General features: G+C 38.8%; 1 protein-coding gene across 9 annotated transcripts in view; it reads left to right on the forward strand.

Annotated features, from left to right (window-relative positions):
• Nucleotides 1–22,566, forward strand: part of CEP112 (centrosomal protein 112) — a 286,688-nt gene that overhangs the window by 23,883 nt on the left and 240,239 nt on the right. For 8 of the 9 annotated variants that reach the window (XM_029080112.1, XM_029080120.1, XM_029080119.1 and 5 more), the window contains exons 7-10: nt 4,463–4,556; nt 6,814–6,891; nt 17,873–17,920; nt 18,464–18,541. In XM_029080112.1, coding sequence (XP_028935945.1) covers nt 4,463–4,556; nt 6,814–6,891; nt 17,873–17,920; nt 18,464–18,541 — 298 coding nt within the window. The remainder of the gene's footprint in view (nt 1–4,462; nt 4,557–6,813; nt 6,892–17,872; nt 17,921–18,463; nt 18,542–22,566) is intronic. The other variant, XM_029080118.1, reaches the window with a different exon arrangement.

Genomic DNA, 22,566 nt, shown 5'->3' on the forward strand with positions numbered 1-22,566 from the left:
GGCACATAGTAAGCACTTAAGTACCATCATTATTGTTTTTATTACATCCTTGGTCAGTTTGAACTTCCCCACCTGGGCCTTTGCTCATGTGGTAAAGGCAATAATATTCTGGGACAGGCAGGTGGTAGAATAATGCAAGCAAGTGGTAGAAGAGCAGTGTAAACCAGAAGCTAGTGAGGAGCAGTGTGGCCAGTGGAAAGAGCACGGTACTGGGAGTCAGAAGGACCTGTTTTCTAATCCTGGCTCTGCCACTTGTCTGCTGAGTGAACTTGGGCAAGTCACTTATTTGCTATGTGCCTCAGCTACCTCATCTGTAAAATGGGGATTAAGACTGAGCCCCATGTGGTACATGGATTGTGTCCAACCTGAATAACTTCTGACTACCCCAGCGCTTAGTACAGTGCCTGTTACTTAATAAGTCCTTAACAAATACTATCAGAAAAAATGCTGGTAAGAGGTAGCTGTACACTAGCAGAAACAAGGGAGCAAGACAAAATCCAAACCAAGAATTGTCTTAAAGATAAGCATTTATTGTCACGGTACTTAACTCTTTGAACCCAAGTTCCTTGTCTTGAAATTCATTTGGTTTTGGAAAAAGCCACTAATTTCAATAGTATGGTATTGTCTTTGGGTTGTGGAAAGGTCAAGATAAAAAGCTCCCTAAAGTAATTCTGTTACTCCTTATTTCTGATCATAGACTTTCATGGCGTGTTTTTTGGGAGAAGCATCTCCCCTGAAAGAATGTGACAGTCCTGTTTGGGCTTGGATTTTTTTCAGGCTTTTGTGGGTACCCCTCATTCTGTCAAACGGTTCAGTTTGTGATTGGGTCCCTGCTTGGTTGGTTAAAGGTGTGGATTCTGATTTTTCTAAAGCACCCTGTCTGTGCTCTCCACCTAATGAATGGTGGCTAAACCATTGACACGATGTTGTCTATTGACTCTTCTTGTTAGCTTTTCATTTTACAGAATGCTCTGAATTGAGTTTTCTTTCTTTTCTCAACACTGGCCCAATGAATCTGGTCAGAATTCTTTTCTCAACACTGGCCCAGTGAATCTGGTCAGAATTGTTATTTCTATTTTTGTGATAAAGGAGTTAGAGGCTAAGGATAAACCTTGCCCATTGCCACAAAATAAGCCTCGGGAATGAAAACCTTAGTGAAGACATTGCCTCTCAAATCCAGGGTTCCTCAGGTTCTCCATCTCTAATTTGCTGCTAATACCGACTCTCAGTATTGCTATTTTGCATGAATGTTATTGTTTAAAGGTGTTAAAGATTGTTATCTTGTATGCTAAAAATACATTGAGAAGCAGCATGGCCTAATGGATAGAGCACGAGCTGGGGAGTCAGAAGGACCTGGGTTTTAATCCTGGCTCTGCCATGTGCCAACTCCATGACCTTGGGCAAGACACAGCGCTTAGAACAGTACTTGGCACATAGTAAGTGCTTAACAAATATTATTATGAAACAGCATTCCTTAGTGGAAAAAGCACGGACTTGGGAGTCAGAGGATGCGGCTTCTAATCCCGTCTCCGCAACCTGTGTGTTGTGTGACCGTAGGCAAGTCAGTTAACTTCTCTGTGCCTCAGTTACCTCATCTGTAAAATGGGGATTAAGACTGTGAGCCCCATGTGGGCCAACCTGATTACCTTGTATCTACTTCAGTGCTTAGAACAGTGCTTGGCTCATAGTAAGTGCTTAACAAATACCATAAAAAAAGTCACTTACCTTCTCTGTTAAGACTGTGAACCTCATGTGAGGCAGAGACTGTTTCCAACCTGATAAGCTTGTATCTACCTTGTGCCTAGTACAGTTCCTGGCACATAGTAAGCGCTTAACAAATGCCATAAAAGAGTTTGGGCAATAATGTGACTAGTGGTTGTTTCTGACTTGAAGGTAGTACTGGCTAAGCATGTAGAAAATATTGTTCTTAACTCTGATTTGCCTCAATCAGAAACATGTACAAGAGAATGGAGAAAGATAAAATTATTGCTTTGATCTTAAGATCCTAGATGATCAAGATGTTGTGTGAACTCCTTACATGGTGTTGCAGTATTTGTTTTGCTTTTGTCCATTTTGGGAGTAATAGTGTTGAAAATGTTTCAGAGAGTGAAATCAGGGTGTTGTAAATTTTCTTTTTTTTTTTTTTAATTGCTTGTCAATTACATTTTAAAACCAAGTGACTTCCGGGATTTGGAGATGGTGTGCTGCCTGTCTAGGTTTCAAAGACAGTACAGAGTCACTGGAGCGACTTGTTCGCCATCTTGGAGAGGAGGTCTAGATGGTGAAGGAGTAGCAGTCCCATGTTAGTGTAAGCCTTCTTTAAGTACTAGAAGATCTACTGTTGAATATTTTAACATGGTTTAATTTTTAAACATGCTCCTTTTTATGATCATTTAATCCATTATTAACAGAGGCTGGAACATTGCTGAATATCTAGTATGTTGGCCCCCATACAGCCAGTGTCATAAATACTCTCTCTTGTAGTGAATTAGGCCTTACTAGTCCTAGACTTAATGATTCCATATCTAGAAAACCAGTTTGAGTGTTTTTTACAGCTGTAATTTTTACTTTATGGGCTTCTGGGTGATTAGGCTGAGAGAAATGGGAAATGTTTTTTCTTCAGCTGAAGAATTCTTAGTCATGAAAAGAAAACCTAGTCTGACTTTTGTATTTTTAATAACCAATGCAAACACTGAGTTATTTTTATTATAAATAACCAGAGTTCCAGCAAAAAGACATCTACTTATCAGTCAATCAGTCAGTGGCCTTCATTGAGCACTTGGAAAGGTTCAACAGAATTAGCAGACATATTTCCTGCTCACAACAATGCTACAATCAAGAGGAATGCCATTCCAGCAGACTGCTGGGAAGGATCTCCTTGCTATATCTGGGTTTTATAATAAGGTATCCTTGATACATTATGTTCTGTGGGAAGTATTCACTGGTTAAAAGCTTCAGGAGAATGCAAGAATTTATTGAAATCTGAGATTCTTAGGAAGCTTTTTTTATTTGTTCCAAGGCTCAGAAGTTGGTGGCCCTTGTTTTACATTAATAATCAATACTTTGGAACAATCTGCTCTTTTTGAGCATTTACTCTATGCAGACCAATGTACTAAGCCCTTGGGAGAGTACGATTCACTAGAGTTGGTAGATATGGTCCCAGCCCAGAAGAAGCTTACAGTCTAGAGGGGAAGACAGATATTAAAATAAATACTGTTAGGGAAAATGACAGATTATAACGACACATACATAAATGCTGCGGGTGGGGTACATATCAGGTGCTAAAGCCGAGGGGACATCCAAGTGGATGAGTGATGCGTGCTAAATGAAGGGTAAATAGAGGAGATGAGGGCTTAGGGAAGGCTTCTTAGAGGAGGTATGATATAAGTAGGGCTTTGAATGTGCGGGTAGTGGGGATGATCTGACAGCTATGAAGAAGAAGGGAGTTCCAGGCCAGAGAGCAGGTGAGGACAATGAGGGTAGTGAGACTGATCTAAAGGATTTAAGTTTCCTTTAGCTGGGCGGCTGTTAAACTCAGTACATTTTCATGAAATTTGGAACACCAATCACAAATGACTTTGAGCCAAAATGAGAGAGACAGGCTCCTGACTTGAATGGAAGCACTGTAGAAAGGCAGCTCTTCTACGTATTTTATATTAAAAGATGAACAGTTGGAGGTCAAAGCTGAAGTACTAAGCTTAGTTCCCAGTGACTGCTAGAATACCCAAGTTTTAGTTGAATTTGACGCAAATCACTTTTATTGGAAGATTTTTATTACAGAAAATATTCCTGAAATGTCTGACTGAAGGGATAGATCAAAGAAAACCCTCACCTAGATGTCAGAGCTTATCAATAAGGGATCTTGATGGTCGTGTTTTTTATTAGGTCTTTCACAAGTGCTAAAATCTAATCTAGGAGGTGGCTTGTTGAGTTTTTCTTCATTTAGGTTATCTACTGCATTTCATAATCACGAATTCTTTAAAATATTAGTTGTGTGTCTAGAGAAGTGTTATTCATTGAATTGTCACCTGTGCATAGCCAAGTGCAAAGAGGACTGTAAGCTTGACCTCTAGGTTGTAAACATCCTCCAGACTGAAAGCTTGTTGTGGGGAGAGTATGTCAGTTTATTACTGTACTCTCTCAAGTGCTTAGTACAGTGCTCCACCCACAGTAAGCGCTCAGTAAATATTATTGAATGAATAAATGAAAGCCAGCATATTAATGTAACATCTTAGGTGCATTAAGTCAATCAGTCAGATTTGTGTTGTGGATCTTCTTTAAGGAAAATCATTCTTGTCATTTCCCCAAAATGCATCGAGCCCTATTTTCTTACTTTTTCTGTTGATCCATTGTTTCAGGTCTATCTGCTGGGCAAAAGAATGAATAGTCGACCTTTCACCCTATGTGCTCTAAGCCACTTTGATTAAATCCCTAAACTTGTTTCTTTTTTGTGATCGGGCAGTAAGCGACGATGTGCTGGCCAGCTACGAATGAGGTCACATTCTATGAGCCCAACCCACAGAACAGAGGAAGAAAACGTGGCCATACAGATGTCTGTAAGATGAACTTTCATTATTGATTTTCTTTTCTCCACTTCTTCCTTATAATTTAAATGGCTTTCCTCAGAGTTAATGATAATAACAGTAATAATAATAATAATAACTGTGGTACTTGTTAAGTGCTTACTGTGTGCCAGGCACTGTACTAAGCGTTGGGTGGATACAAGGAAATCCGGTTGGACATAATCCCTGTCCCACATGGGGCTCACAGTCTTAATACCCATTTTACAGGTGAGGTAACTGAGGTACAAGACAAGTAGTGGAACTGGGATTAGAACCCATGACCTTCTGACTCCCAGGTCTGTGCTTTAATGAATAAGGTTAGGTAGTTAGGGGTTTGTGTAGCTTTTGCGGTATAAGGAAGAGGGGTATATCTCATAGACATGGTCCCATCCAGTCCCCCTCTAGACTGAAAATTTGTTATGGATAGGGAATGTGTCTGATAATTCTGTTGTACTCTCCTAAGCACTTAATACAGTGCTGCCTGCATAGTAAGCGCTCAGAAAATACCACTGATAGATCAGTTGTTGTCTTTCTCTGAAGGAATTTATGATGGATGGCTTTTTGTGTAGTCCTGCCACACCATCTGTTTGTGTGCTGTATGACCTTGGACAAGTCACTTGTCTCTGTGCCTCAGTTACCTCATCTGTAAAATGGGGATCACGAGTGTGGGCCCTATTTGGGACAGGGACTGTGTTCAATCTGATTACCTTGTATCTACCCCAGTGCTTAGTACAGGGCCTTGCACATAGTAGGCATTTAACAAATACTATTATTATTATTTTTTAATTGTGCCACAAATAAAATTGAGCAGAATTGTGTGTTTTAAAACCAAGATGAAACCAGATTGATAAATACTTTGAAATTGACTAAAAGTTATATCAATGCTAAATATCTCACGTTTTTAGGAATATACTGTGGATATAGTCCCATTTTTGTGCCATTTAGCTACTGTGGTATGTACAGGCCCTGAGAATCCATTGTAGTCATTAGGGTCAAGTTGTAACAAAGATAGATTGTCGCTCTTCTCTGACTTAGGAAAAGGAAACCCATTGCCCCTGGAAAGAATAGAGCAGTCAGGATTTGAAATATGAATTGTAGACCTACCATTTGACTCATATTTGACCACCAGGGGGAGGAAGAATAAATAGCATTTCAAACCAGTGTGTTGATAATGGGATTCTGCTTTGGACTTGAGTGAGCAGAAAAAATTTTGAATTGCCATGGGTAATATAAGCAGTAATACTCCTAGATTACTTTTCTCCTTTAAAATGCTTTTGGATAATCCAAATGATTCATGATAAAAGGTCTCCTTTTGTCTAATATACTTTATAGGCATGCTACTTTATTCCCCAAAAGTAGATTTTTGGTCAAATAGTTGAGGTTCAAGATAACTACAGTTTTTATTATAAATTATTTTTTTACTTGACCCACCAGTCAAATGATAAGCACAATGCATGTTTCATTGCTGAATACCCATCTGTAGTTCGGGTATAGTTGTTTGCATGTCTATCTGATTAAACATGCAGTTAGTTTAGGATACATTTTTCTCAGGTTACAGTGTGTTTTCGGGTACAGTTCTTTGCATGTCTATCTGATTAAACATGCAATTAGTTCAGGATACATTTTTCTCGGGTTACAGTGTGTTTGACATAATTTATAATCCAAGGAGAAAAACTGGGGAAATTTTACTTGTAAAAATGGTAAAGTTGCTACTACAATGGTGTTTTCATTCTATGAACTCAAGGCTTGCTTCTCTTTATGTTCATGGTGTATGAATGAGAACAAATTTTGGAACAAAGAGATACTTGCAATCCAACACAAAACCTCCTTGTTAAGAAAACCTAATGAGACAAAATAATTCATGCTTCCATGCATTGTTTTTTTTTTTTAACAAGTGTTGCGCACTACAATTAAACTTTTTGTAAGAGAACTTAAAGAGGAAAGTCTGGATTAATTTTTAAAATATCCTTTTGATGTTTCTTTAAATCATTAGCTACTGTGTTATACCACAGTGAACTGTATTGTGAAAGCTTCTCCTAGCCCAAAGCAACAGTAATCACCAGTCATTACTCTGTATCAGTAATGTCTTTTCTTTTAGTGAGTTCTTCTTACCATAATCTTTCCTCTGAGGATAAGAGTTTCATCAAAAAAAAGGAGGAAAAACTCAAACCTCTTAAATAGTCCTACTTGTTTTTCTTCTATATTGTCTGCATTTTGTCCTAATATTTCCTTTGGAATTTTCGTATTTCAGGGAAATCATCCCCAAAACTCTCCTGTTTCTTTGGATAAGAGTGACATTGAAGCTCGCCTTAGTAATTGGAACCTTGGGGTAAAATGCATTGTTTCTTTTGTATTTTTGTGTCACTTTCGCTCAATAATTTTGCTAAATACTAACTTCATTTATACAAACAATTGAACTACATTGAAAGTGATTGTGCTGATTTTCCTTATTTTGAAGAGCATGTAAATTCAGTTCTTTGAGATTGCTAAATGCAAAGCCATTATGAATACACTCAAAGCACAACTAGTTTATGGCACTATTACTGCCCAGCACAAATACATGTTGAAATCTTCACACCATTCAAAACTGGGGGGTTCAAAGAGAATTGCTTTATAAGGGATAAACTCCCTTTTATTCAAGGAATAGGCCCTCCTCCAAGGGCCGTACATTCTTGTGAAATTGGCAGTGATTCTAATTCTCCATTCATCTGAAGGCTAAGGATTCCCTGGAGATGGGGCTTTTTTCATTACAACCCAACCAGTCTGTCCTGCTTAGCAATAAAAGAACAAATCAATCAGTAAGTCGTATTTATTGAGCGCTTACTGTATGTAGAGCACTGTACTTGGGTGAGTACAGTATAACAAAATAGATAAATTCCCTGCCCACCACAGCTTTACAGTCCAGAGAAATAGGTCTACAGGTGGGAATTGTTTTGTCCAGTATTATTTTGGTATTTTCGTTTGACATCTGTCAAGTGCTTTCTTTGTGCAAGCATTTCCCTTAGTGCTGGGGAAAAATACCAGGATATTCTAACTCACAGGTTGCTCATAGTCTACAGGGGGTTGGGAATCTGGAAGGACCTGGATTCTAATCCTGGATCTGCCTTTTGTCTGCTGGGTGACCTTGGGCAGGTCACTTAACTTCTCTGTGCCTCAATTACCTCAACTGTAAAATTGGGATTAGTACTGTGATCCCCATATGGGACACAGACTTTGTCCAGCCTGGTTAGCTTGTAGCTTCCCCAGTGACCTTAGTACAGTTTCTGGTACCTAGTAAGCACTTACCACATACCATAAAAAAAAAAATTAAATCTGAGAACAGATACTCAGGGCCAGAAATAATGGGACATTTACAGCTGAACCAACAATTGAACAACAACAAAGCAGCAGAACAGTAGTCCTAGTGGCAGGAGTCCTTTGGCTCCTCACCTCTCCTGTTAAGGCAGAGTTCTTCCCTCAACAAGTAGCACTTTGGGGAGACTCACTGACTTCCATTCACTCTCCAGTCTAAGTAGAAGAAATGCGTGTTTTGGTTTTTTTGGCATCTTTGTTCTCTTTCTCCTCTGTGTCTGGGCTTTGCTGGAGTTTAGAAAACACATTTGCTAACTTAGTTGTCTTGTTCCCAGAAGATGATTGTGCCTTTTCTGGTGGGCCTATTTATCTCCAAAATCAGAAATTGGTGGGGTGAAGGGAGAATCTGTCTTGGATGAAGCTCTGTCTTTGTAGGGTATATCAGAAGTAAATGGAAAAAGTTCTTTGTCATGATTTTTCAGGAGAGCTTTCCTCGTCCACCTGGATTGTATTGAATTCTTTGGAAGTTCATGGTTGGTTTTTTTTCTAGCCACTGTTGATGTTCTACTTTGGAGGATGTGTGTGGGGAATATTAGGGGCATCTGCTTTTGAGACTCCCGGATTTGTATACTTTTGCCTGAGGATATTTTACGGGAGGCATCATTGCTCTTTGATGTTAACTGGGGATTAAATATGGCTTCATGTCTTTCACCCCTCCTTAGCTTTTAAGCCAGTTAGGAAGAAAATATTATCTTAGTCACCGTCTCAACTCAACAACCAAAATGAGAGGAAGCGGTTTTATCATCATCTTATTGTAGTGGGGTAGACACCATAGGTTCCTTTGGCTACAGATAATTTCATAAATAATCTTTAATCTTCATAAAACTCTTATCAAACAAGCAAGTTTTAAATCTCATTTAAGAACTCCCATTAAGAAACCTATGACCTGTGGTCAGGGAATGTGCTTGTTTATTGTTGTATGGTATTCTACCAAGTGCTTAGTATAGTGCTGTACACACAGTGAGAGCTCAGTAAATGCAGTTGACTCACTGATGGAATGAAGCGGAAAAATGGAATGATTTGCCAACCACCATTGAAAGCATCCTTCAGTGCCAAAGGTAACATTAAAGGTCAAATTGGTCCAGCTTTAATTGCCTGCAGTGAAAATTGTTGTGAATCATACAGACACCTCATAGAAAGAGGTATATGTATGTATAGAGAGGTGTCTCTGTGTCTATATGCACACATATATAGGTGTGTGTGTGTCTTGTTTGTATTCAAAGATGCTTGCAGCTCACAGTGTGCGTTTATGTAGGAAACAATGGATAATTCATCTTTGTATAGCCAAATTCAATGTTCAGGACATGTCACCCTCCCCTCCTCAGAAATCTTCATTCGTTGCCCATCCACCTCCGTATCAAACAAAAACCATTGAGTTTAAAGCCCTCTATCAGCTTGCTCCATCCTAACCTCACTTCTCTCCACCTATAACCCATCCTGCATACTTTCTCCTCTGGTGCTAACCTTCTCAATGTGCCTCCATCTCACCTGTCTCGCCGCTGACCCCTGGCCCATGTCCTGCCTCTGGTGTCTAGACACCCTCTCTCCTCAAATCCACCAGACAATTACTCTCCCCCACCTTCAAAGCCTTATTGAAGACACATCTCCTCCAAAAGGTCTTCCCAGACTAAGCCCTCATCTCCCACTCCCTACTGCATCACCCTGACTTGCTTTCTTTGCTCTCCCCTCCCACCCTCACCAACCTTACAGCACTTAGATATATATATATTTGTAATTTTATTAATTTGTATTGTGTCTGTCTCCTGACCACCCCCCGCCCCCCACCATCCCCAGTCTGTGAGCTCACTGTGGGCAGGGATTGTCACTGTTTGTATCGTTCTCTCCCAAGTGTTTAGTACAGTGCTCTGCACATAGTAAGTACTTAATAAATACGATTGAATGAATGAAAGGGGTTTGAAGAGCACCTACCCCAGAATTATCTTAAAGAAAAATGTGAAATTGAATAATTCAGGCAATTTTTTTCAGAAAATATCTCTGCTTTGTTTTCTTGGAGCAAAAATATATTTTATCTGTATGTCCCTTTACTAACGAGATAATGATCTTAATCTTGATGTTTTCGTCATTATTCATTACATGCCCAATGAGGTGGAATCAAAAGAAGCCATATTTGGGTTTCATTACAAAAGAGAATTCTAGGGTACTGATATTGTAATGTCATTCTTGCAAAACTGTATTTTGATTTCAATTTGCAGTAGAACAGTTTTTGTTCAGTTAGTTGGCTTATCCCTCTCAAGACATAAAGTATATTTCTGTAATAAAGAGTAGTCTTAGTGAGAAATGTGGTGACAGGGTAATGTTATGGCTGACATTTCCAAACAAGGGATTCTATTTTTCCCTCCCATTCTACTAACTTACCTTATTTTGGGGGTGGGAGTGGGGCGTTTAGTTAGAGGTGTAGTTAAAAGACTTATCAATGCCAAAGTTTTAATTTCAAAATAATTTTCTTAGAAATGACATATGGGGTTTTTTTGTCCTTGTGTGAGAAATCGGAAGTCAATTATAGAATTTAAAAGAGAAAATGTTAAACTGTGCCATGCGTCAGCAGTAAGGAAGAAGATAATGCATACTGGAATTTATTCGCTCCATCTTTTTCAGGGAGGAAGAAATCATTGGGTAGCAGAGCTGCAAGTGTATTTTTGGCTTGTGAATGTAATTTCATGAGAAATGAGAAAAAGCTGGAAGGATTCCAGAACAACTAGCAATTTTTGTTTCTAAATATAGTATATTTCCTGCCCCAAATCCTCATTCACCTTGAATTAGTTTGCTTGAAAAGAACTAGTGTGCCTTAGAAAGAGACACTCAAGGGTTTTATACTTTATTGCTGAAAGCATTTACATTTGAATCTTATTTCAAGAATTTCGAACAAGAAATCCCAATCTTAGTAGCTGGAGGCAGTTTAGGGTTAATGTGAAATTTTGGTCTCTGTCTTAATCTTAGTTCCTTGGCCTCATATTATGCATTATTTCAGTCTTTAAAAAAACATCACACTGTAGTTTTGAAGTCTAATCTGGCTAAAAGCAGGGTTTTCATGGAAAAAAATAGTATTTACTGTAGACTTTAAAAATGATTTCCTGGTATAGGACTCCCTGCAAAGGGAACAGAGAGAGAAGTGGTTTGGGAGCCACATATCCCCAAATATGTGTGATGGAGAAGCAAAATGGCTGGTGAATCCTGAAAACCCTGAATAATTGGGAACTTTCTGAATCCTGCTTCTGAGCCCCTGAGTTTGTTCCTCTTAACCAAAGTTTTCCAAACTAATTCAGTTCATTACTAATCTTAGGTGTATTTCCTAAGGTCTCCTGACTAATTCTGACATAGTGTTCTTTATGATGTCATGACGTTCTGAAAATTAATTGTTGTATAGATCAACTTTTAACTAGATAAGCCAAAGATACCTGACATTTGCAGATAAATTAAGGGTGGGCTTATTTTTATGTTAATGGAAATAAGATACTTTTGGTTAATATGGTTTTTGGAAATGGATTCTGCTTGATCATTTTTCCTGGAAATGACTTATTATTTTTACCCAGGGAAGAGCGATGATATAAGGATGCTGCTTATAGTATACCATGTGTGCTTAACTCTGTCCTTCAATGACCAGTATTAGAAAACCAATAGGCACAGAATTCTGAATTATTCAACCCAATTTTCTTATTTTTGAAAGTTTGGCCAGAAAGCGATAATTCCTTTTTTCTTGCCCTTCTCTTGTAGGTGCTTACGTTGACATCTTGTACTATCCATTTTCTCAGTTTACTGTTGGTGTTTTTTTTGTTTTTTATTTTCTTAATGGTACTTGCTAAACACTATGTGCCAGGGCACGGTACTAAGTGCTGTGGTAGATGCAAGATAATCAGGTTGGACACAGTTTCTGTCCCACATGGAGCTCACATGTGAGGAGTTCTGTGTATGTTGTTGAATTCCTCTATAGCATGATATTCATTATCTTAGTTTAAAAAATGTTAGTGTACCTTTAAAATAGAATCAACACCATTCATCTTAAATGAATGTATGTTTATTTTTACCAGTTATATAGATGCGGAAGCCGCCGGGGCTGATGGATAGAACCCAGGCCTGGGAGTCAGAGGGCCTGGGTTCTAAGCCTGGCTCTACCACTTACCTGTTGTGTGACCTTGGGCTAGTTACTCCATTTCTCTGTGCCTCAGTTTCCTCATCTATAAAATGGGGATTAAATGCCTGTTTCCTTTCTCTCCATCTAGATTGTTAGTCTCATGGGACAAGGACTTGAATCTGATCTGACTGTTATACCTACCCCAGCGCTTAATAGAGTGCTTGGCACATAAGTGCTTCATAAATGCCACAATTGTTGTGTACAATGCAGCCTTATATTTAAAACCTTTGACAGGCATATGCTACTTAGACTGTGAGCCCTGTATGGGACAGACAGGGACTATGTCCAACCTGATGAACTTGTATCCACCCCGGTACTTAGAATGGCACTTGACACATCTTAAGCGCTTAACCAGTACCATAATAATAATGGGGCTCATTGTCTTGAGCTTAAAGATTCAGAATTAAGCTGAGATCCACAGCATGATTACATGGGCTTGGTGTTTCTACTTCAAAGGAGTATTATTCCAGCCCCATTCTGCTTCCAATTAGTTTAGACTGTGAGCCCATCAATGGGCAGAGATTGTCTCTGTTGCCGAACTGTACATTCCAAGCGCTTAGTATAATGCTCTGCACATAGTAAGCGCCCAATAAATACTATTGAATGAGTATTGCTGATGGAACTTATGAATAAGCAACAGCCATTTGCACTTGGATTTGCACCCTTTATTCACCCCTCCCTCAGGCCCACAGCACTTATGTCTAGATCCTTTATTTGCTTATACTGTCTGTCTACCCCTCTACACTATCAACTTGTTGTGGACAGGGAATGTATCTACCAACTCTGTTATATTCTACTGTCCTGAGCCCTTAGTACAGTGCTCTGCACACAGTGAATGCTCAATAAATACAATTGATTGATTAAGGATAAAATAGCCTAGCGGTAATATAGGAAGAGCTGCATTGTGTCCAGAAGCGTAAACTTCACTGATCCAATACTCTGGGATGATTTATCTGAGATTTTTTTCTCTTGAATTTTATGGTCTCATATTTTTATTTTGGAGCATTCCAGAGGCCCACCTGGGTTCATGGATTCTTGCTAGAACTGGCATTTCCATAAATAACACACTTAGAAAATTAATTTATAAGACAAGCCCCAGAAAGGTATTGAAAAAAAATCTCATCTTTCCCAGTGACAGAGAGTAACCCTGATTAAATCCATACATCTTTTCTAGTACTTAGTGAATTTTGAGACACAGCATGGCCTAGTGGATAGAGCTTAGGCCTGGCAGTCAGAAGGACCTGGGTTCTAATCCCGGTGCTGCTCCTTGTCTGCTGTGTGATCCTGTGCAAGTCACTAAACTTCTCTGTGCCTGTTATCTATAAAATGGGGATTAAGGCTGTGAGCTCCATATGGGATGTGGACTGTCCAATGTGATTACAGTGCCTGGCCGATAGTAAGTGCTTTCCAAATGCCATTAAAAAAAAAAGTTTGCCATACGGGGAGCTTCAACATTTTCTGAGGAATTAGAAGAATTCTCTTCTTTCTCTCGCATTCCACTATACCGTCTGAAAGGAGTTGGGGATTTGGTATTCTCAGGGACGGTACACATGCAGTACATTGTTTGTTACATAGCTTACTCCACTTGATAGAAGAGCATTATCTTCTACAGAAGCCATTCTAGTTTTTGCCTGATATTAAGATAACTCAGAATGAAACATAAATGGTTTAAAACTTTTAAAAGTATCCTGTGTCCTTGGTGGCTTCAAATAGAGAGGGGCTTCTAGGAACTAATTAATGAAAGCGAATGTAAAACACAGCAGATATGTGATGCTTTGTAAATGCTAAGTAACAGTGATTGTGTCCTCTGCTCTCCTCATTCCAATATAACTCATTTTCCTCTCTTGTACTGTAAAAGCATGCATCAGTGGTGCTGGATGGCAGTATAATTTTCAATTTTTTCTCTAGGACATCCAATTTCTGGTGTTTACAGAACAACTTTAAGTTTACTGAGATGGTAGTGATAAACTGTAAATGACCATAATGTCCTTGTTAAACTGGGCTTTCAAAACAATTGTGCTGCTTGATAAGAGTGTTTCCCTTCATTTTATTGTGGGAAGGGGTGGGGGGAATTCACAGCACTCTCCCTTCTTTAGTGAAGAAGTGACTTGAATGGATCTGTTATATTGACTAAGAGCTTAGGGCAGGGTTCCTTTTGATTGTTTACCCTTTCCAAGTCATCAGTGGTCTGCATTTAGTCATTTTCTTTTTAATCCTTGATTTCAAAACAAACATGACTTTTCTTTGAAGGATTTTACAGAGTAATATGCAAAAATTCCCAACCAGTTCAAATAATGTTTTTCTAACACAAACAAGATGTTCTTTAAATTTTCAGAATAAAATTGACAGTCTGTATTTGAATCCTTCCAGTAGTTGTTAAAGTGGATATAGTTGACAATGGCATTTCTTCTACCCCGATTTAACATTTGTTAATAATTCCAGTCCTACAATCTAGAAAATAGTGGTCTTCCAAAAAGGAAAAGAAAGACCAGAGTACACAAGTCTTTGCTTTTAGTTGTTAATGTGAAAAACGGTAAGCGTGACAATGGACAAAATTTTTACTCTCCTGGCATATACCAACAAATACCAAATAACAAATACCATCATTATTATTGTGGCATGTAATTGTATGTATTACAGGCTTAATGTCAGTCAATCGAATTTATTGAGAACTTACTAAGCACTGTACTGAGCATTTGGGAGAGTGCGTTACAACAGACGCATTGCCTGCCCACAGTGAGCTTATGGGAAAATGGAAAACAAGCATCATTTGAATCCAGAAGTCTAGAATAAGGTCATCCTCTATGCTGTAAACTCGTCCTTTAGACTGTAAGCTTGTGGTGGACAGGCAATGTGTCTATTATATTGTAGTGTGGTACTCTCCCAAGCACAGTAAGCGCACAGTAAATCCGATTGATCGATTGGACTGTGAGCAGTGTAAATACATTTTAGATTCCTCATCTCTGATCTTTCACAGGCTTTACAACTGATGATGCAATTCTGCCTCCCAATATTAATTAAAAAAAGACCTGGGGTGGTATTCTATATTTTTGCCAAATCATACAATTTAAATATGTTAGAGTTTTTACAGATTGTTGTGACACGTAACTAAGTATCACTCCCTGAGAAAAGATACCATGGGACCAATAAGTAGCTCAAATCATTCGCCATGTCTTCGTGCATCAGCGAAGGGAAGCATCCATCTGCCTTGCCAAACCTCTAGTGACTACTTCAGCTTCTTTTTGCACATTATCCACTGCATGTTTTAAAAGCCCGTCGTTCTCCGTAACACTGGAAGAGAATGTTTCTCTTTTTCAATACAGAAATGGACCACCTTGCCCTTTGACAGCATTTCTTACTTAAATTAAGAGCCTGTTATACTGACAGCAAGGAAGACATGGAGTATTTGAAGCAAATATGCTCCTTTTCCAGTTTTTTTCCTCTTGAAGGCCCTGGCTAATGAGAAATTTAGAAATCAATGCCTAGAACTGGATGGGATACAACAGACCACCCGACACCAGCTTCTTTGCCATCACCTGATTTTGCCAGAGGGCCGATTTCCTAACTGCTTGGCTAAATTTTATAAAAGGCACCTCCCAACATTTTTTCCTTGAGTTTTAAGTGATAATTTAATTAAGTGTTTTGAAGGAGACCGCCCTTAGACTCCCTACTCCCACACAGCCCTGACTCATGCCGGAGAAATCGCTCTAGGTCACCAGAAATCCTCACAGATGAAACATGGCTCCACTGCATATGTCCAAGTTTGACCGATTCACAGCTAGTCGGGGAAGGGGTGGCGAGGAAACTCCCCAAGTCCTCAAATGCAACAAATGGAGTCAGTTTTTATTAAGGGAAGAGCCCATATAAAAGTTCAACTGTAGTTCAAATAAAGATGTATTTTATTAGTGTGATTTTTGCTTCCTTCCCCCTAACCTTTGTCATGTGATTGGCTCGTGGTTTCCTTTCTTTTTATATTGTTAGATTTGCATGCTTCTCACACAAACCCTTTTTTTCCCCCTCTTCGTTTTTGGACACTCTTTATTGTGGTATTTCTTCTTTCTTGTGGTATTATTAAGAGAACAAGAAGTTTTGCAGAAGACAAGCATGAAAGAAGTGAATGTTAAGACATTAAATGTTTACAGATCGGTTAAAGTAGATGTTACTTGTTGTGGATTACAAAGTGGGAACATTTAACTTCAAAGCACATCTGGCTGCTGTTAGAAAATCAGAAAATACATTACTTAGCCTTAAAAAATTAGAACACACTATTTTCCACTTTTAAATAGATGCACTGTATTTATAGAATACACGTTCAAAGTAATTCCAAAATAGTGCTGTAAATGGATAAACATTACATATCTTTTCTTAGTATCTGGCATATACTGTGCTCAAAGCTATTATCTACAGTGGTCTGGGATCATTTGGGTAGTTTGTTTTTGGCAATTGGAGAGAAACAAATTCCTAAATAATATCATAAAGATCCTATTATCTTTTTAGTCTCTTTTCCCATGATGGGTGGAGCACATAGAATGGCAATTATTCCATGCTTTGCTGAGGCCCAGATACTTTGTTGAATCAAGCTGATTAAAATTAGTGGTATGAGCACCATGTTAGTGTGCTTATAGATGTAGAGCTGTGCAGGGAAAATGAGACAAAACAGTTAACTCAGTTACAGATGGCTTTCTTCGCTTTTGGGATTCAATTCAAGACTAATTCACTGTCGTGGAACAGTTAATGGCAATCAGTTCCTGAACCATTTTTTTGTATTTTGAAGTTTTCTTCTGTTTTACGGTGAATGAATCCCAAAGAAAAATGTTCATTCCTGTTTTAATAAGTGAATATTTTATGCCTTTAAAAATGTTGAAAAGTTGAAAAGTACTGGGAACTCTCCAGATGTGATCCTGAGAGGGGGGAAGGATGGATCCATGCTTCAATACTAATAGGTAGTTTTTGGAATGGTGTTGGGTGATAAGTTGAGAAATACTTCCGGGAGGATATGAGCTTAGTAGGAAGTCCTTTAGGAGAGGTGTGAAGTTGGGGAGGGAGAGACTGTAATAGATTTGAAAGGGTAGGGAATAGAGATAGAAACAGGATGGGGGAGAGGCATGCAGGGCCAGAAACCTTTCAAAAGACATATCAACATCAGTGGGAATGTATATAGTGCCCCTGTAGATCTTAAAGTTCTCAGTTGGTCAATAATATTTGAGTGCTTACTGTGTGCAATGCACTGTACTAAGCCCTTCGGAAAGTTCCCTGCCCACAGTGAGTTTACGGTCTAGTGTTGGAGAGGACATTAACATAAGTAAAAAAAAAAAATTACAATTTCTATGCAAGTGCTGCAGAGCTGAGGGTGATCTGAATGCCAAATGCCCAAAGGGTACGGGTCCGTGGCTCAGTTGTACTCTCCTCAGCGCTTAGTTCAGTGCGCTGCACATAGTAAGCATTCAGTAAATATAATTCCAAGTGCAGAGACGATACACCTAAGATAACACACCGAACCACCCCAGTTCATGAACGTGCAGGGTAATCCAAACGGATAGATACCAAGATTCCAAGGGCTTGTCAGACACTCTGGTGGGGCAAACTGATTGGAAGTTCTTGCCCTAGACTCAATTGCTTCAATTCCTTTATACCCTGGGAAATTATTTACAAATTCAGCAAAGGATGATGTTTCAAGAAGTGGTTGGGCCAGGGTTGAGGGGAGAGCAATGGGAAGTGATATGTCAATATGGGATTTTCATTTTGAATTTTAGAAATCAAGATAACCTTCAAAATGGTCAGTGCTCTAATTTTGTGGTTTTTCTTTTAGCTAGAAAATCCGCGGTATTTGCGAGAAAAGCCTATCCCGATATCACTGGTAAGTGTTGAATGACTTTGATTTTTCTTTGGTAGCAGGGGCCTCCCATAATTTCAATATTCATTTTCTTCCTGAAAGGATTTCATTAGTGCCAGAAGCATTGTGTGAAAATAACAATGGTGAGAGCACTTGAAAATGGAGTAAAATCCCTTCCTCTTCTTACTAGTGTTTTTTGAGTGTTTTCAGACTGAATAGTTAAAACCTGATTTTAGCAGAATGGGGGAAATAAGGGACTCCAGTGAACAAACAGAGTTTGTGGTTAGAGCACAGGCCTGGGAGTCAGAAGGACTGATTTCTAAACATGTTTCTGCCACTAGTCCGGTGTGTGACTTTGGGCAAATCATTTCACTATACTGTGCCTCAGTTCCCTCATCTGTAAAATGGGGATTAAGTATGTGAGCCCCATATGGGACAGGGACTGTGACCAAACTGATTAAGTTGTATCTACCCCAGTGCCTGGAACAGTCCTTGGCACATAGTGCTCAACAAGTACCATTATTATTATTGAAAACCTTAAAACAATGAATTTTGCTTATTTAATAGATGACTCCGAAACTGGGCCTGCGGAAAAGCAGCGGTTTCTGTGATGACCAGTTGTCGTTTCGAATGTACGAAAAAGAGGTAAGATCCTGATCCTGCCATATCAAAAATATCCAATACTTTTGGACCTGTCCCCGAGATTCTCTGGTTAAAGAGTCCGGGGAAGCCAGTTACCTTGCTGCATGCCTTCAGTAGCATCTGTGTGCCCATTTGAAGTTGTTTCTGTGTGCAGGTGTTATTGAATGGTGAAGTCATCATACAAGTCTTCTGCATTAGGAGATGTTCTGGGGTATTGTAAAAATTGTTTAACATTCATACTATATTTCATTAGCATAAATGTGACCTTATCAGTTCTTGATATAGCACATTTAGACAGACTGTAACCACTATTTGCACAGGAGGTGGAGGCTGCTTAGAGAGAAGGTTGAGGGCAGGGATTATATCAATTTGTATTTATTAATCATTAACTGTGTGCAGAGCCCTATACTAAGTGCCCTAGAAAGTACAGTAGAGAGTTGGTAGACACGATACCTGCCCACGGTGAGTTTATAGTGTAGAGGGATTACATCTAAATGACATCTGTTCCACTCATGAGTAGTTGAGGACTTCGTTCTTGGCAGGTACTTAGCGAATGCTATTAATGAAAGGACACCAAACTATGTGCCACAAAAAGACTTGACTTGGGGAGTCTTGACCTTTGACTTGTGGGTCTTTTATACTTCCCAGTATGAGCAAACATGAAACAGTGTGAAGAGGATGCTAAAGCTAATATCCACATGTTATTTTGAGTGTTAAATAAAAAGATTGGTTCTCCGATGGAGGCCAGTGTTGTGTTAGGGGGTATCTTCTTTCTTGCTGTTCTTCTTCGCCTTCTTATTATGATACTCGTATTAAGCTCTTACTATGTGCCACGCACTGTACTAAGCACTGGGATAGATACAAGATAATGAGGGTGGATGTAGTTCCTGTTGTATATGGAGCTTGCAGTCTAAGTATGGAGGGAGTAGGATTTAATCCCCATTTTACAGATGAGGAAAGAGGAACAGGAAGATTAAGGGACTGGTCTAAAGTCACGCAGCAGAGAAGTGGCCACGCCAGGTTTAAAACCCAGGTCTTTTGTTTTTCCTTGTTTGTTCTTCCTCCTCCTCCCTCTATTTGTAAAAAAACAAAAAACAAAACAAAACAAAACTTTCTCTCTTCCACTAAAAGCTCTTTGAGATCCGGGCCCACGTCTTTTACTTCTCTTGGATTCATTGAGCCATTAGCTTAGTAGATGATTGATGTATGGGGTGTATTTGATTTACTATTATCATTTAGTGCCGTCGACAGGTTTCTGATTCATAGCGACTCCGTGGATGTAGTTTTTTCAGAACATCCTGTCCTCTGCCACAGTCCGCAATGCTTCTAATGGTTCTTCCATGATCGATATCCTGTTTTTTCACTGTCCAGCTTTTGGACCCATACATTGTCACTGGAAACACCATAGAGTTGACAATTTGTATTTTTTGGGAAATTTTGGCCCATTTCATGACTTTTTCCAGGCTCTTCATAGCACATCTTCCTAACATTAATCTTTGGCAAATTTCTTGGCTACTAGGTCCTTTATTATTGATTATCGTTCCCAGGAGAGAAAAATTGTGAACTCTTTCAATCCTCTCTCCGTCCACTACAGATATATTAAAAGGTGTATTTGATACATACTAATTGATAACTTTGCTATTTACAGATGAAAGCCAGTTGTTTACAAAGAACATTATATTTTTGGCTGGAGATGATTAAAAAGTACCATAAAAAAGTTTTTTTGTTGTGGTTTGAGGTGTGGGTGTATTTTCAATCTTTCAGGGTGTAATTGGTTTTCTTCTTTTGTTATACAAGTTGTTATGCAACTTCTCATCAGTAATTTGAGAATAGTCAAGGTTTTCTCTTTAGTGTCATCTTTGTATTGAAAATACTCTTGGGATACTAGTTATGTTCACATCCACTTTTTTATATTCCAGTTTTGAATTTGGAGTATATTTGTCTGTTGATGTCTACTGTCTTGGGTCATTCACGTCATATTTCCTTTTTCTATTGTGCTAGTTTTGTATTGTGAAGACTACATCGGTTAGGCTATTTAGAAGGAAACTGTGGCTTTTGATTTTTTTTTATCTCTACATAATGAGATCTATACTCTTTTATGATAGTATGCTTTTGATGGCATAAGCATCTTTATTCTGCCCACATTTTTGAGTTGAAAGAAGAAACTCAAACTGCTCATATATAAACTTAGACTTAGTTTTCAATTTGTGTGTCTTTGTTTTTCCTTGGGTATTTTGGAGTATGTTGTAATTTATTATAATGGCACCTCACATTCAATGTTCAAAAATGGCCTGTTGACATTGTGGCTAAAACTATTATACTCTGCCAAGTGTTTAGGACAGTGCTCTACCCCCAACAAGCTCAATCAACACCATTGATTTCGTGCTGGAAGGTCGAATTAAATTTTGCAGTTCTCCTCTGATCAATCCAACAATGGTATTTTTAAATGTATTTTTGCATTTATTTATTTTAGTGGTATTTCAATGATCGCAATGTGCCAAGCGCTGTACTAAGCAATGGGGAAGATAAAAGCTAATGAGGTCAGACATAGTCCATGTCCTACATGGGGCTGAAAGTCTGTAATCCCTATTTTACAGATGAGGTAACTGAAGCACAGAGAAGTTGTGACCTGCCCACGGGGTCACACAGCAGATGAGTGACAGATCCAGGATAAGAATTCAGGTCCTCTGATCCTTTGAGAGCTACTGTGGGCAGAACACTGTACAAAGCGCTTAGGAGTGTTCAACAGAGTTGTTATTGATGATCTTGGAGCTTTTAGTCTTTAAGGGGAGACAAACATTGAAATAAATTACAAAGAAGGGCAGAGGGTAAGAATATATGCATAAGTGCTTTGCGACCGAGGGTGGGGTCAATATCAGGTGCTTAAGGGGTACAGAACCAAATGCATAGGTGATGGAGAAGGGAGACTGTGAAGGGGAAATGAGGACTTAATCAGGGTTGACCTCTTGGAGGAGGTGTGGCGAGTTGGGGCTCCAGCTTTTGGTTCTGCGCAACGATGCGCAATCGGTGACTTGTATTTTACCTGTAGAAAACAACCCACAAAATTCTTGAGTTTGGAATTTGATCTATGATGTTCAATTCCAGGTTTAGTTAGCAGCAGAAGTCAGCTAAAAAAGTGATTTGATTGTGGTGTTTTCCTCCCCATTTCTTTCTGGTAGAATGGTAGAATGACTAACTTCTTTACTTTTAACTATGGTATTCACACACTGGTGTAGCTCTTGTTTTGACTCTGTAATGTTTAACACATGAGGATAGCCTCATCACGGCCCTGTCTGAATGTCGGCATCATGGGGCAGTCGGGTATTTTTTAAATGTTTGTGACATGGATTAAACCACTTGGAAAATTATCACTGAAAAAGTTTCAAGCCAAACAAGGGCAGGTCAGTTTGCAGCAGTAGAAAGCAACCGAGAACAGATGGAAGAAACGGTTTGTTTTTGAGAAATAGGAAAATTTTTTTGAACTGCCCCTCCACCCATCCTGAATGTCACCCACCCATTGCCTGAAAAAGGCAATGAAGTTCTTGCATATGTTTGTCAGAAACAATAACTAACGAAGTGGTTAAATTTGTTTTGGAATATCTGATAGTCTAGTTACATAACATTGGCATTATATTCAAGATTGAGACTAGTGCCCAGTTAAATTACTTGCTATAAAATACTTCAATGTAAAGATGGCCTTGAATTTCCTTAAGCCATTTTTATTTTTTGCATTTCTGCTTTAAAATTATTTGGATGTATCGTTTCTACAGTTTTAAATTATACAGATTTGCTAAACAGTAGTAATAGTATTAGAGAATCCCCTGGGTGGATTGCACTGTACTAGGCATTTGGGAAAGTGCAACATCAGGAAGAAACATATTTCTTGTCCTCAAAGAGATTACATTTGAATGGGAGAGATGGAAATCAAAATATGATGATGATGGTATTTAAATGCTTACTATGTGCCAGTCACTGTACTAAGCACTGAGGTGGATATAAACAAATCTAGCTGGACATAGTTCTTGTCC

The sequence above is a fragment of the Ornithorhynchus anatinus genome, chromosome 15 (assembly GCF_004115215.2).
Source record: "Ornithorhynchus anatinus isolate Pmale09 chromosome 15, mOrnAna1.pri.v4, whole genome shotgun sequence".
Lineage (NCBI taxonomy): Eukaryota > Metazoa > Chordata > Mammalia > Monotremata > Ornithorhynchidae > Ornithorhynchus > Ornithorhynchus anatinus.